Source organism: Aquarana catesbeiana, linkage group LG01, assembly GCF_042186555.1.
Source record: "Aquarana catesbeiana isolate 2022-GZ linkage group LG01, ASM4218655v1, whole genome shotgun sequence".
Lineage (NCBI taxonomy): Eukaryota > Metazoa > Chordata > Amphibia > Anura > Ranidae > Aquarana > Aquarana catesbeiana.
Genome location: NC_133324.1, coordinates 627,806,571 through 627,822,688, shown reverse-complemented (window position 1 = coordinate 627,822,688; position 16,118 = coordinate 627,806,571). Strand labels below are relative to the sequence as shown.

The 16,118-nt window shown below is 45.1% G+C and overlaps 1 protein-coding gene across 1 annotated transcript in view; it reads right to left on the bottom strand.

Annotated features, from left to right (window-relative positions):
* Positions 1–15,429, bottom strand: part of LOC141108909 (nicotinamide N-methyltransferase-like) — a 28,484-nt gene extending 13,055 nt beyond the window's left edge. Inside the window, exons 1-2 of the mRNA XM_073600879.1 lie at positions 15,218–15,429; positions 7,320–7,527 (exon numbers count right to left, since the gene is read on the bottom strand). Coding sequence (XP_073456980.1) covers positions 7,320–7,527; positions 15,218–15,368 — 359 coding nt within the window. The 5' untranslated portion in view covers positions 15,369–15,429. The remainder of the gene's footprint in view (positions 1–7,319; positions 7,528–15,217) is intronic.
* Between the last annotated feature and the right edge of the window lie 689 nt (positions 15,430–16,118).

Here is a 16,118-nt window from a genome sequence, read left to right as displayed (position 1 = left end):
GCAGCTTCAGCGGAATCGAGTGCTTTGATACAAAGGCAGCATCAATGAACAGGCTTGCAGCCCCAATGTCGATTAGAGACTGTATCTCGATGGACAACTCAGCCCAAGAAAGGGTAACCAAAACAAGGGGCTTATCCTTCTGGTTAACTGGGGACGAAACAACGCACCCTAAGGTCAGTCCGTGACAGGACCTCAAGGTTTGGGCGTTCCCTGGACAGGTAGGACAAGACTTCAAAAAATGACGTGCCTGGCCACAATAAAGGCACAATCTCTCCCTCCTCCTAAGGGTTCTCTCATCCGCAGAGAGACGCGTGAAGCCTGAGTGCATGGGTTCATCTTCACTGACCGACTCGGTACCAAGAGGCATGGGAGGTGAGGGAGGCAAGGGTGGGACTGCAAATTTCAGAGACAAATGTACAGGAGGCTTCCGCAAGTGCTCCTTAAAAGGAAGTCTTTCTCTGAGTCTGGAGTCAATGAGGATGGCAAACTTCTCCAGCTCAGTGGGTATATCTCGGGCTGCTATCTCATCCTTGATGGTATCTGAGAAACCATGAGAAAAAGCAGCCATAAGGGCCTCATTGTTCCAAGCAACCTCTGCTGCCAGAGTATGGAATTCAATGGCGTAATCGGCAACAGTTCTCGTACTCTGTGATGGACATGAGGCACTTGGCAGCAGAAGCGGAGCATGCGGGAACGTCAAATACCCTGTTAATAGAAGCCACAAACTCTGGGTATAAAGCTAGCCCAAAAACATGGGCGTGGGGTGTATTAGCAGTGGATGCAATAATATAAAGAAATGTGAGGTCCAAATTACAATAAGGTATAGGATGTATAAGGTGAATCCGCGCAGTGGATAAGGTACTCCTAAAATATAGAGCTGCTGCCTCTACGAATACAGTTCCACCTAGGTGGAGTGTATTAGAAAGTGTGTGGAAAGCAGGAGTAGATATGGCGCTGCCCTTATGGGATGAAATTTTCCGTGGTGGACAATTGCCCTATTTAGTGCTTGATGTGATTACTTTATTTGTGTGGGTCCTAAATGGTGTGTGTAAATAACAAAAAGTCCATAAAATCAGTAAAAATTCCTGTGTGCCGGAAATAAATAATAATGGTTTCTTGACGGAATGTGTTCCAAAATGAAATACGTGAATGAATTGGTCAGAATTTATGGTTATTTGTCAGTAAAAGGTTTTTAGTTATATTCTCACTCTAATGCATGTTTTTACCTCATCATGGTATGGGTGAAATTTCAAAATGAAGTGCCACAATCTTATATCACATTTCCTATATGAAAAATAACAACGTGCAAATAGTACATGAAAAGTGCTAGTGTTACATCAAAGTGACTTGTGCTGGGATATACAAAAAAGTGACTTGTGTGCTTAAAAACCAGTATTTTTGGATAAGAAAAATTCCATTGATTACAAAAAGTCTTTTGAGTGGTTCCGAGGGAAGCCCCTCTCTGGGAAACAAATTTATATGGGAAACTTCTTGTCCAGGTGCTGGCTTGGTGATTGTGCCTCAACAGCGTGCTCTTATTCTGCTTGCACTCACCGGATGCACTTCCCCCTGCAGGGGTGCAGGCAGTCACAGTATTTGCCACTGTGTAGCACTTCTGGGTGTCCCCGGTCTGTACTTTTAAATGTTGTTTACCGATTTACATATAAAAGAGAGTAGGAATGCCCATAGTGTAAAACCGTATGTGGAAACTTTATTATAGCTGATAAAATAATGTACTCACATTTACAAGGCAAATACAAGCATAAAAGAAAGCGTTAGTCCCGTCATGAACAGCCTGTGTTCATCTAGCTGGAGGTGCCACAAGACACCCGTAAGTCCCGCCCTACGCGCGTTTCGTTATCAGTAGAAGTCTGATGACGAAACACGCGTAGGGCGGGACTTACAGGCGTGTATTGAAGTAAAAGTCTTCAATAGCTCATCAGTCCTTAAAGTGCCAATCAGTGAATTAGTGCAAACAGCAAACTTTTTTCATAGACCGATCACTTGAATGGGTGGGAGATGTGAAGTGCATAGACCAGAAAGGGATACTAGATCCTCTTCATGCAGCAATCCTACACTGATAGGCAGTGGCCCCTTACCTCATTACACTGAGGTTACAGCATGAATGAGACACCGCTTGTATCAGCTCCTATGGGGGTTGGTCCTGGATCCTGGACTAGATCTCTGTATGCCTTAGATCCTCAAGGGGCAGGGCGGCCAAGAAAGGAAGGGGATACCATATAGTGTAGTAATTTTTTAAAACCAAGTATGCTTTATTAACAATAGAAATAGTACTCACACAGTGTATAACAGAGAGCGCATATATCCAACGAGCAGCGAGCTCGTACGCTTCTGTCAGTGGAAGGTGCCTGTCCCGTCCCTACGCGTGGTGTCACGGATCACGTGACTTCATCACTCGCTAGTTTACTGTATCAATAGGGGCCAGTTAGGACCCTATCCAGTGCAAGCGACTTTTCCTTTGTCAGTATATTTCTTACATGGTAGCGCGGGAATAAAATACTTTAGATTGTCCACAAACTATGGGTAACTCAAGACAACAGGTTATTGTGTCTCCCATGGAGGGTTTACCCAGGCCAAGGCTCTCTCAGAAAGCAAAGATATCACGAAACCTACTTTGCTTCTGTCCGTGGGAAATGCCTGGGGCAGCATCTCAAAGTATATCTCAACCTCGTTGAGAAACCCTCTGCATTGGACTGGATCGCCCCCAAATCGCTGGGGAAGCGGAGCAGAACCAGACATACCTCTTATAGAGGTAATACTCGAGGCGGGTGCCTTCACAGAGACTGGAGCAGGTTGTACCGGAGCAGCCACAGTGGGAGATTCCAGGTGAGCCATGCAAGTTTTTTGCATTTGTAACGCCATGGCAAACTGATCCATGCGGTGATCCTGCTCATCCAATCTGGAAAAAATATCACCAACAAGTGGATTGACTGCATCTTCTGAATTCATAGCCTTCGCCTACTGTCAGAAACCATGAATCAGACTGAGACAGAAGTACAGTTAAATCACACTTGTTTAACCACTTTCTTACTGGGCACTTAAACCCCCGTCCTGCCCATACCAATTTTTAGCTTTCAGCGCTGTCACACTTTGAATGACAATTGCGCGGTCATGCTACCCTGTGCTCAAATTTATTTTTATCATTTTTTTCACACAAATGGAACTTTATTTTGGTGGTATTTAATCACCATGTGGGTTTTTTATTTTTTGCTAAACAAACAAAAAAAGACAGAAATTTTTGAAAAAAAACCCAGTTTCATAGTTTGTTATAACATTTTGCAAACAGGTCATTTTTCTCCTTCATTGATATTTGCTGATGAGGCTGCACTGATGGGCACTGATGGGCTGCACTGATAGGCACAGATAAGGCGACACTGATAGGCAATGATAAGACGGCACTGATGGGCAATGATAAGACGGCACTGATGGGCCCTAACGGGTAGCACTGATGGGTGGCACTGATTGGCACTGATAGATGTCACTGATGGCCACTGGTAGGTGGTATTGATAGGCAGCACTGGTGATGAGGCACTGATTGGTGACATTTATAGGTGGCACTGTGGGCACTGATAGTTGACACTATGGGCACTGATAGGTGACACTGTGGGCACTGATGGGTGGTACTGTGGGCACTGGTAGGTGGCACAGGTGGGCATAGAAGCATCTGCAGAGGCTCTCCACGATCAGGACTGATGTCCCTCTCACAGCCGCCAGCGATCAGCTTTTTTTTTCTCCTCACGCTCAACGTGAGGAGAAAAATAGCCGATTACCAGCTTTGTTTACATCACATGATCAGCTGTCATTGGCTGACAGCTGATCACGTAGTAAGGGGTCAGCTCATAGACTCGGCTGAGCACAGAGCGCGCCGCGCGCACCCTGCAGGGGGCACGCAGGCCGCTCGAGCACCATAGACGTCCTCCCGGCAAAGTAGGTCCACGCTGTAGCCGTCTTTTGGCTATAGCTTGGACGGGAAGAGGTAATAGTAATAAAAAGGTAAATAGAGTAAACCTAGTCAAAACATACCCAGCGTTCAGGAACCGGAATGGATAGTCAGACATGCCAAAATGTCAGGGAGCCAGAGATGAGTGTAGTAGAACAGCAAGCAGGATCTGGAGCCAGAAGGAATGTCAGCCAAGTAAGTCTTTAACCAGAACACAGGAGAGCGTCTCTATCCACTTAAGGTCCGAGCCTCTTTCTGAGATTTGTTGTTTATAAGTTAAAAACAGTTTTTTTGCTGGAAAATTACTTGGAACCCCCAAACATTATACATTTATGTTTTCTAACACCCTAGAGAACAAAATGGCGGTCATTGCAATACTTTCTGTCACACTGTATTTGCTCAGCGGTCTTACAAGCGCACTTTTTAAAAAAAAAATACACTTTTTTGAGTTAAAAAATAAGACCAGTAAAGTTATCCCAATTTTGTTTTATATTGTGAAAGATAATGTTACACTGAGTAAATTGATACCCAATATGTCACACTTCAAATTTGCGCCCGCTCGTGGAATGGTGACAAACATTTGCCCTTAAAAATCTCCATAGGCGACGTTTCAAAAATTCTACAGGTTGCATGTTTTGAGTTACAGAGGAGGTCTAGGGCTAGAATTATTGCTCTCACTCTACCGATCGCGGCGATACCTCACGTGTGGTTTGAACACCATTTTCATATGCGGGCGCTAATCACGTATGCATTCGCTTCTGCACGCAAGCTCGGCGGGACAGGGCGCGTTTAAAAAAAAAATGTTCTTATTTATTTTACCTTTTTATTTTTTTATTTTTACATTGTTCTTTTTTTAAATAAAAATTTTCACTTTTATTCCTATTACAAGGAATGTAAGCATCCCTTGTAATAGAAAAAAGGAATGACAGGGCCTCTTATATATGACATCTGGGGTCAAAAAGACACCTCAGATCTCATATTTACACTAAAATGCACTAAAAAAAATGTGTAATTTGAAAAAAAAAAAAAGGCCCTTTAAGAGCTATGGGCGGACGTGACGTTTTGACGTTCTTCCGGCCAGCAATGGTATGGAGACGGGTCTTCCCCTCACTCGTCTCTATACCCAGGAAGGGCAAGCATCCGATCGCCTCCGCCGCTACCAACGGGGGCCCCTCTCCCGCCGCCGATAAAAGTGATCTCAATGCGTATCTGCCGCAGAAACCACTCTTATCGGAAACCGGACCGCCCACCAAAGAAGAGGACACCAGGGTTATGGCAGCTAGCTGCTGTCATAACAAAGATATCCCTCTTCAAAGTTGGGACGTATATTGGCGTGCGTCGGTCCGGAAGTGGCTAGAGATGTGACCAAGGCGAAGGCAGAGACCATCTGGGCTGGACGGTTTAAGTAGGCAGGACTGAAGAGCAGGATATCATCAACAGGTGAGTCACTGTGGAGAGAAAGGAGCTGGCAATTCGCCAACAGCTGAGCAGCCAGCTTTGAGAAGGAAGGGCAGAGCCAAGCCCTGACACTGTCATGGAGTTACTATCTTGAAAACCGGTGAATCAAACCCCTTCCCAAGCCTGGCCACTGATCTCTGGTACCGTATTTTCCGGCTTATAAGATGACCTTTTACACACAAAAAAAACGTCCAAAAAGCGGGGGTCGTCTTATACGCCGGGTATAAAGCGGAGGTCGTCTTATACTCAAGCCGCCCGCTGGACGACAGCCCTCTGGATGCTCGCTCAATGTATCCTGGCAAGCGATGTATTCTATTAACGAATACAAACCCTGCTCGGATTGGAGTAACAACCTCTAACAATTCGAGCAGGCTACATACAGTAGCCTGCTCCGATTGGCTTTGAGAGTCAGAGGCGTGGGCTAATGATGTTACAGCCTCTGCCAATCCGAGCAGGCTTTGTATTCATTAATAGAATACATCGCTCGCCGTGAGTAGCTCAGTGCGGTATACTGTTTGTATACTGTGAGACAGTATGTTACCTGTTACCGAAGCTACTGAACATACGGCATTACCGCAAATCCAGCAGGCTGACAGACTGGTCGGAAAGGGGTCGTCTTATACGGCAAGTATAGAACAAAACCAATGTTTTAAATGGAAGATTAGGGGGTCGTCTTATACGCCCAGCCGCCTTATACGCTGGCAAATACGGTAAGTGGCGCGTGCATGCGGTGAGGGGATTTGTCTGAGCAGGATTTCTGGGTCCTCGGGAGACCCAGACACCATTTGTGGGTATTCATGACATTTGTACTTAGTGTTCATATGCAATATATTTGCTTGGCTGAACATGTCTACAATCTCTTAATTGGGTGGCTTTACCTCTCAAATATTGGTGGTTCATACAGATCCTATGCAACGCAACTTTTTGAGTCCCGCTTTCCAATGTCTAAGCATATTGTCTTTTTATGCAGATATCATATCTGATGTCTGGCTTTTGTCTCTACCTTATACCAGCAAGGTGTAGTGTCAATAAGGGTCTCCCTCTAGTTTGAACACATTCAACGTATGTTTTAAAAGATGTTTTAAGTCAACTACGGATAATGAAGCCTGAAGAAGCGGCCTGTGCTGCGAAACATGTTGGTGTTTTCATTGTGACACGTGTTACACTATGTTTGATACACGTATATTCACTTTTATATATGTGGGCTTATAGTTGCCCTTACCTTTTGATATGACATATTGTATGTATTAATAAAAAAAAGTTATGCCTTTAAAGAAATATATACTGTATGTATCTGTGTGATATACTCTAACTACCTATGGGAAAAAATGTTTCAAAAGCCCATCTTCCACATTTTACTCCTTGTTCTTATATTATTTATCGGGCTGGTGTTCCCTATGGTTTGAGCCCTTTGGTTCTACAGGCCCTCGCCCTTTACCTTAACTAGTTCTCTTACAGGGCGCCCTGATTCAACAGCCAGAGAGGCAGTGGTGTGCCAGTTACTGTAATGCCCTTTGCCACCTGGCACTAGAAAAGCCTCTATCCAGCGCTCAATCTGCTAGCAGATGGAGGCAGGTGCAGACAGCTCTGTGCCCCTGTTCTCACCTCCTATTCTCTCTTCCTCTCCTCTTCCTTTTCCTTCAAAATAGACATATTAATAGACAAGCAGAGCTGCCCCTTTTTTGTGGAGCTCTGCTTTAAGGCATTTGGAACATTTTTATTTTTTTATTCCCTTGAAATGAAATATTACTAATTAATCTGATTTACAAATCTTCTCACAAGCTGAAGTGGCTAATAAAAAAAACAAAAAACAAATATGTCTGGACCCCCTCTCAATAATACTGGCTCATCACACCAGACATTCAGCCCGACTCTGACAAAACACTAGCAGATACTTTACCTATTTCCTTCCATCTCTGTAGCAAGTGTTGAGGAGTGCGACCAATCAAACGCTCCGGTTCGGCTGTCCGTCCATTTTTTCACTTCTACAATGCAGTGGTCAGAAGGCTTGAGAAGAATGATATGTCTGAAATATTCCAGTGTTGCATAGAGATGTTGAATGAAGGGACCAATGGTGATGTCAATCAAAACATCTCCTTTAAACTCACCTGCAGAAAAAGATTCAAAACAACTTTCAAGGAGAACTGTGATACGGTCTCTATACACATGTATTTGAATTCAGAACACAACTGTGTTCCACCTACACATGCTAAATTGCTAGCTAACATGACACACTATCCTGCCTACAGTAATTGTACATTGTACAAATATTGTTCACACACATCCTATAAAATGATGCAGCACTATCAATATAAGCAATGTAAGGAATTGGAATATATAGTATTTAAAGGGCCAGTTCATTAAAACAAATGATAGTTATTTAGTTATTGGTCAGTGCTGGAGAGTTACACCACCTGCAAGTTTCTTCCGTCTCTTCTGGATTCTGTTGATGAGATCTCTATGCTGAATTCCTAGCTGTGTACATCTGGTGTGCCCATTATTAGGGGCTCTCACTTTCCCTGCAAGTAGTCCTGCGTCTGCACACCTGTTATGCATGTTATGAGGTGTTACCACCATTCCTGCCTTAAGTTCATGTGTGGATATACCTGCTGTGTCCATTATGAGGGGTTCCCACTATCCCTAATGCCCCGTACACACGGTCGGATTTTCCGATGGACAATGTCCGATCAGAGCGTGTTGTCGGAAATTCCGACCGTGTGTGGGCTCCATCAGACATTTTCCATCGGATTTTCCGACACACAAAGTTGGACAGCAGGAGATAAAATTTTCCGACAACAAAATCCGATCGCGTCAATTCCGACCGTGTGTGGCCTGTTCCGACGCACAAAGTGCCACGCATGCTCAGAAGAAATTCCGACACGGGACAGCTCGTTCTGGTAAACTTAGCGTTCGCAATGGATACAGCACTTTCGTCACGCTGCAATGTTCAAAATGGTTTAATACAGCGCACTCTCTTCTTCTTTATAATGTGACAAGAATTAAGTAGTTTTGATGCTCATATTCACACACACTTCTCAAAAACTGATTTCGTTACTATTTATCGGGATTCCCTCAATATATTTTGATTTCTCACATCTGACAACATATTTTTTTTTTTTTTTGCCTTTAATGTAGAATCTTTTTTTGTGTTTCTCTTTTTTAATTTTTTTTTTTGGTGATTTTGATTTGTACTCCCGAAAATGTTTGTGTGTTTTTTGTGACAAGTTCCCACAACACCATTGATATGTTGTTCTATTTAATCTGTAGGAGATTGTTTGGTATTGTTGTCCCTTGTTAATTTCACATTGTACTTTAGAAATGTACCTGAATCGTCACCAACAAACTGTCCTTTTTGGATGAAAACACACACAGGAGAGTAGAATTTACCTAAAAATATTTTATTAAGGGGTCACAACTATAAACAAAGAGGGAGGCAACGCTGGAGAAACTGCAGAAATTGGCGAAGCCTGGGACCCCCAGGGCAGACATCAATTATTTAAAAGCAAAATTGGTGGCCTGAGGAGTCCATATCTAAGGGAGGGCAGTCTGGTCCAGAAGTCCCAGAGATCCGGAAAGCAGCAGATGTCATCTGTGTCTCCAGGCTGTGGTCATACAAGAGACTGCATCTTCTGTCAGACCAGACTGAACCCAGGGTCATCACTTTTTGGTCTTCCTTCCACGCCTCCTTCCACGAGGTGGCTGTGGTGGTGGAGTTGTGGCAGCAGGAGGAGGAGAAGGAGGATCGTCGATCTCAATGACATCCGTCTTGTGTGTCAGTTCCCCACTCTCCCCCTTACGTAGGACTTTATAAATCAGGTCCTCAGAGATCTTGCGTTGGCCCTCCTGCATGCCCTGCAATTTGGTGGCAGCCATGCAGGCAAAGGCCTCTTCAGGACTGGGGAAGGCTCTGAGGGACGCCGAAGCCTCCTGGATCAGCCTGTATGCTGAATCCTGCACAGGACTGGGAGTCATCTTCCTGGCTCATTTATGTGGCAGGCGGAGGGGAGGAACCTGAGACTCAGTCAGGCTGCGACTTGTCCCAGGCTTCTCTTGGCTGACACTTAGCCCCGCCTCCTCCTGGCTGCCACTAATCCCCGCCTCCTCCTGGCTGACACTAATCCCCGCCTCCTCCTGGCTGCCACATTCCACAGCCTCCTCCTGGCTGAGGTCTTCCTGTGTATGAAAAAGGGACATAGTTTTAGTATTTTTTACATCAATCACACACAATTTTCACCTCCTGACTGCTGCAAATTGAATGTTAACAAATATAACAGACTATCATTCTGAGCCCAGCATTTTGCATTCTTGTCCCAATTTTGGATGCCCACTACTGTCTATTGATATGTAATAAAAAACTTTTTTTAATCAGCAATTAATGATCAATAATAACATCTAGTAAACATCATTTATTTATTGCCCAGAAATCTGTAGAAGAATGCTATACCTGACTCCAGCTGGGCTCCTCCACTTCTTCCTGGCTGGAAGGCCCAGGTTGGACATCGGAAGCCTCAGCTGGGATGGAAGGAAGCATGGAAGGAAGAATGGAGAGGGATTCCCTGACTTCAGTGTGGTCTGACAGAAATCGCAGTCTCTCATAGTACCACAGCCTGGGGACATAAACGTCATCTGCTGCAGCTCCGGATCTCTGGGAATCTGTGACCTTCTTGCGCTCCCTAAGATAAGTGCTCCTCAGGCCACCAATTTTTGCTTTTAAATAGGGGATGGTTGCTGTGGGGACCACGGCTTCACCAACTCCAGCAGTTTCTCCAGCGCTGCCTGCCTCTTCTGTTTATGGTTATAGTGGGGGTGTCTCACTTGCCACAGACAGGGCAGCTCCCTGTACTTGTCAATGAACAGGGGCAGGAAATTGTGGTCGTTGAACCCATCCATTTTCTCTGCAAGACACAACACAAGACAAACCCTAATGTCAGGCCAAACTCCCCTAATCTTGTTACAATATAGGCTTCCATTTCGAAGCAGTATAGGCCGAAGTTTAGATCCTACCTTCGTTAGCACGATCGGCGTCTCCGATGCTCCTTCCTCCACTCACAGATCGTACGTAAGACGGGCGCGTTACGATTTATACACACTGCGCATGCGTATAACTCCGCCCGCCCCTGACGTTCTTTCTATTCTATTCCCCGCCCCTTTTTGTTCGGCGCAGTGGAGGAAGAGCACATGGCGGATAGACAGCAGGATCGTGCTAATTACAGCAACGAGGAGGAGGAAAGGCCGGAGCCTGAAACGTCCCGATCCAGAAGGAGATTAAAGGACTCAAATATGTCCTTTGGGGAGATGTTGGAGATGGTGGACATCCTGAAGAAGGCCGACTATGATGGAAAGTATGGGCCTTACCCCAACCACAATGTCCGAAAGGCCAAGATCATGGCGAAAGTGGTCAGGAGTCTGCACCGGAAATTCGGGGTACGACGATCGAAAGATCAGCTCAGGAAGCGGTGGTCGGACCTGAAATTACGAGAACATGAGCAGTACAGAAAGATCCAGAGAGTGCTGCAAAAAAGTAAGTAGTTGTGCTGTGTTCCTATTGTTCTTGTGTTTATTACTTTCGTGCTGCTCCATGTGCTTTTAGGAACTGTTGTACAGTTTAAAATGGCAACTTTCATGTTCATGGGCACATTATTCGTTCGGATCACACATTTTTATTTCGGATGATAAAATACCATTGTTTAGGCCATATGCATTTGGCCACCATTTTGACGCCCTATACTTGTCTTCAAAGAATTGGGTTGTGTAGATGGGTTTGTTACTAGAATGAAATGCAAACTAGATTGTGTGTAAGGAGAGGACACTCAGCAGCTGTTTTCACATCTGGACACTGGAGCACTAGTGTGGGACACCAGAACACCATTTTTATTAGGGGGGCCACACAGGTGCTCCAGTGTATACTATAGGGGGGGCTACATCTGTGAAGCTTTTACCAAACAGGTAAAGTATTGCAGGTTGACAAAGGACACTAAAAAAGCTACATCTTGGAACTCGGCTAAAATAGACAATTGTACCCCACTTCCAAGCAATGTTTCATCTTTCTAGTTCTGCCATCAAATATCTGTGTGCTAATTATACCATTTTTGTTTTACATAGGGGAGAAAAGACTCGGAGGACACCCCTCATCTGAGGAGACCGGAGCCCCCCCCCCTCTGGAAGAAGGGGAAATCCCCCCAACACAAGATGATCAGGAGGATGAAGACGTGGTGGAACTAGTCACCACAACAGGTGAGTGTCTGCGACCACAGGCTCAGATAAGAGATGGATGGCGGCATATTTTTTAGACCTAATTTTTTTTGGGTTTCCTCTCTTTTTAGGTGATCGTGAGGTTGTGGATGAAGATCCTTTCACATCAGAAAGTGCCCAGATCCTGATCGGGGAGATCATGGGGTGTAATTTACAATTGGAAAACATCAAGCAAAACATCAATGATGTTATTCCAAAATATAAAAACATCATTGATGTTTTGGGGCGAGTTTAAAACCCCTCCAAATCACTTTCTTCTTTTGTGTGCTACAATGTGCGAAATGTTTTTTTGATTTTTCCCAAAGCCAAATTTGGAGGATGCACACAGTGTGTCAACATGTGCTATCTGCCATCATGGGAGATCAATGGACGCGTTTTGGGGGTGCAACCCCTTCCTCAATAATAAAGTAGCGGTGAGGAAGGGCTTTCTCCCCCAAAACACGTCCCTTGATCCCCCCTGATGGCAGATAGCACATGTTGACATTGTGAAATTTGTGTGCATCTTCCAAATTTGGCTTTTCCTGGGGTGATTTCCCCCCATCTGAACGCAATATCAAACACAGTTCCTAAATACTCATGTCTGATATTGCCTTCAGGTTCTACCAAATGTGAACTTTGTAAGATCAAGATTTGTGTCTTTCTTGTGGGTTTTACACAGGCCTGTTTTCTATAAAATGCACATTTTGATTTTGGATAATGACACCACAAAAATTGGTATACAACAAACATGTTGGTTTGTCAGAAAAACCTTTGGTAAATGCACATGTGATTGTGCAGGTATTAAAAAGATTGTTCATCAAGAATGTGTGGATTATTGTCTCAACACTACAACACTTTTGGGGTGATGTAATTGTTGTTTTATGAGAAAATGGGGGTAATTTCCTAAGGGCAAATCCTCTTTGCACTACAAGTGCAGTTTCAGTGCAGTTGCAAGTGCACTTGTAGTGAAAAGTGTCTTTGCATTTAGTAAATAACAGCCAACAGTGCTTTGTATAAGGTTACACAATCACGATATTTTCTGCACTCCACACATTTCTGTCAGGGTCAGCTCAAACAAACACAAGCAGTAAATGTCCACAAAGAAGAGCCTGGGGGCAGGGGCGGATCCAGAGTCTAGTCTCGGGAGGGGCACTGCCAGAAAATATATTTTTTTGGGGTACATCTATCGGGGAAATGGCTGGTGTTGGCGCTTCAATCATCACGGCACCATGGTTGTTATGGTGTCAGGATGATTGAAGCGCATTATTACTATTATTACATTGTTATAAAAAATTAAATAACTCACCATAATGCAGAATCAGTGGGAGCCCCGAGTGTGTCACTTGCCACGTCACCTGTCACCAGATGCAGATTGTTACTTGCCACGTCGCCTGCCACATGTTGCGGATTGTCACTTGCCACGTTGCCTGTCACCAGATGCAGATTGTCACTTGCCCTGTCGCCTGTCACCAGATGAAGATTGTCACTTGCCACGTCGCCTGCCACGTTGTGGATTGTCACTTGCCAGGTTGCCTGCCACATGTTGCGGATTGTCACTTGCCACGTCACCTGTCACCAGATGCAGATTGTCACTTGCCACGTCGCCTGTCACCAGATGAAGATTGTCACTTGCCACGTCGCCTGCCACATGTTGCGGATTGTCACTTGCCACGTCGCCTGTCACCAGATGAAGATTGTCACTTGCCACCTGCTAAGGTGGTCTCTTGTGTCCCAGAGACAGGCAGCAGAGAGATGATGTAATCTCTCTGCTGCCGCAGCTGCCTGCATGGTGGGGGGGGGGAACTGCAGGGATGCAGGGCGGGCGCCGGGCAGTGAGAGATGATGTCATCTCTCTGCTCCCCCACCCGCCGGCTCCCCGATTGGCCAGCAGCCCGCCCTCTCTCACTATGGAGCCGCCCGGCGGCTCTCTTACTCACGGAGCTGCTCAGCGGCTCTCTCACTGACTCACGGAGCCGCCCGGCGGCTCTCTCACTCACGGAACCGCTCGGCGGCTCTCTCACTGACTCATGGAGCCGCCCGGCGGCTCTCTCACTCACGGAGCCGCCCGGCGGCTCTCTCACTCACGGAGCCGCCCGGCGGCTCTTTCACTCATGGAGCCGCCCAGCGGCTCTCTAAATTACGGAGCCGCCCGCCGGCGGGCTCTGTCACAGTCACCGCATTTCTCGGAGGGGGCAGTTGCCCCATTGCCCCCCCCCCGGATCCACCCCTGCCTGGGGGGAGATGCCTGTCGAGAACTTGAGGTCCTGCAGACTTCTCCCTGTGGCCAAATACCGCAAGGTAGCGACCAACCTCTGCTCCGGAGTGATGGCTTGCCTCATGCAGGTATCCTGCCTGCTGATATAGGGGGTCAGCGAAGCCAACAAACGGTGAAACACGGGGTCCGTCATCCTGAGAAAGTTCCTGAAATCATCAGGATTATTCTCACGGATCTCACAGAGCAAAGGCATATGACAGAACTGGTCACGCTGAAGCAACCAATTCTTGGTCCATGAACTCCCCCCTGTTCATGGACTGGACTTGTGTCAAGGTAAGGACCCCAACACCAAGCCCCCACACAGCACGAACTCTACGAGGAGTACGCATACGAAACATGGCTAGAAAACGGTCGGCTGCTCAGAACGAAGTAACAGAACACACTGAAGTACAGCAAGGCCTGTGAAGAGCGACCTGAAAAACAGCAACGAGCAGGCAAGATCACACAGAAAACTCCGATACGAACTGACTGCACGCACTGAAGAGCAGATACAAACCCACAAGCACAAACTGAACGGCAGAAAACGATCTGAAAGCCACGAGTCTGAAAAAGCGCGAATCGCCTCTCACCAAACTTTTACTAACACGAGATTAGCAAAAGGAGCCCAAAGGGTGCCGCGCTTGGTTCTGAACCGGCCTTTTCTAGTCTCGTCGTACGTGGTGTACGTGACCGCGTGGTTGTCGATCGGAAATTCCGACAACTTTGTGCGACCGTGTGTAGGCAAAACAAGTTTGAGCCAACATCCGTCGGAAAAAATCCTAGGATTTTGTTGTCGGAATGTCCGAACAAAGTCCGACCGTGTGTACGCCTATTACAGTGTTATTTGTTTTATATAATGGAGAATGTAAATAACACATACAGACGGATGGGGGCAGCTAAAACTTCCAGGGGCACACCAAGCTGGGAATTATGTCAGAGAGATCTAATTGTTGGGTTATTCATCACATATAAGAAGCCAGGGATTAAGTCAGACAACCAGGCTCCACCTATAGCTGTGTTGATTGGCCTTTTAATACATTTGGGTATATGAAGTCTCATTAATCTTCAGTCTACTTATGGGTATTCTTATACTCCAACAACAAGATAAAATATCAATAGGTTTTCCTAAAAAGTGGATCAGCAGCAATTCTGCTTAGTCTTTACCTGTTCTTTCTAAATAAGGTTCATTCATCCGTTTCCATCATTTCTTCACTTGCACAAGATCCTTTGGCAAATAAATAGTTCATGCTTCATTTCTCCTAATATATATTTCCTGTAAAAATAATTTATTATTCAAAATAAGCTTTACCTACCTGAGGAAAATGTATCGTAAAATTTCTTCATAGGATACTTCAAACACTCAAAGGTAAAGGCCATTTCTGGTTTACTAGAACCATACAAGTCTAGGAAACTCCGGGAGTGAAAGCCATGTATGTGGTAGAACTTATGAGGGACTGGATCCATCTTATAATATTGTTATCTCCACTACAGCAATCTTCCAGTGTGTCTTCTATCTTCTGATGTGTGTGATAAATTCAGATTTTTAAATAATATGATTTCATTAGAATGTCACCAAGTATTAGTACATTGTGACTCAAGTCATCATGCTTCGTTTGCAGAGATTCAAGTGACTGCATCACCTGCTGTTGTTCAACCAGCAAAATAATTTAAAGTTCTTTTCTCTGTAGCCAAAATTTCTTCTTTTGCTTTAGATTGAGTAAGGGTTAGAAATTCTATATAGATGTCCACATACATTACACTCTGAAAGTATGGTCTCTGTACTATCTACTATCTATCTACTATTTACGTCACTGCGTTCAGAATGATCGGATTTTCCGACAACTTTGTGTGACCGTGTGTATGCAAGACTAGTTTGAGCCAACATCCGTCGGAAAAAATCCTAGGATTTTCTTGTCGGAATGTCCGATCAATGTCCGACCGTGTGTACGGGGCATAAGAAGGTATTGCCCATTAGTAAAAAGGGTTTATGTATTTGTTTAGCTAGCTAAAACTTTTAAGGTGGCCATACATGGCTCATGCCAAAATGGCCCAAAATTTGAGCCCTGGGGTAGCCCTGTTGGCACCACCCAGCTCAACAAAAGTCTGCTTCTCAATTGACCTGGGTGGAAAGCTATTGGCTGAATAGTGATTGTATCCTATCAAATATAGCATCCGATCAGATGTATTCAATTTTTGGGTATTCAGACAGCTATG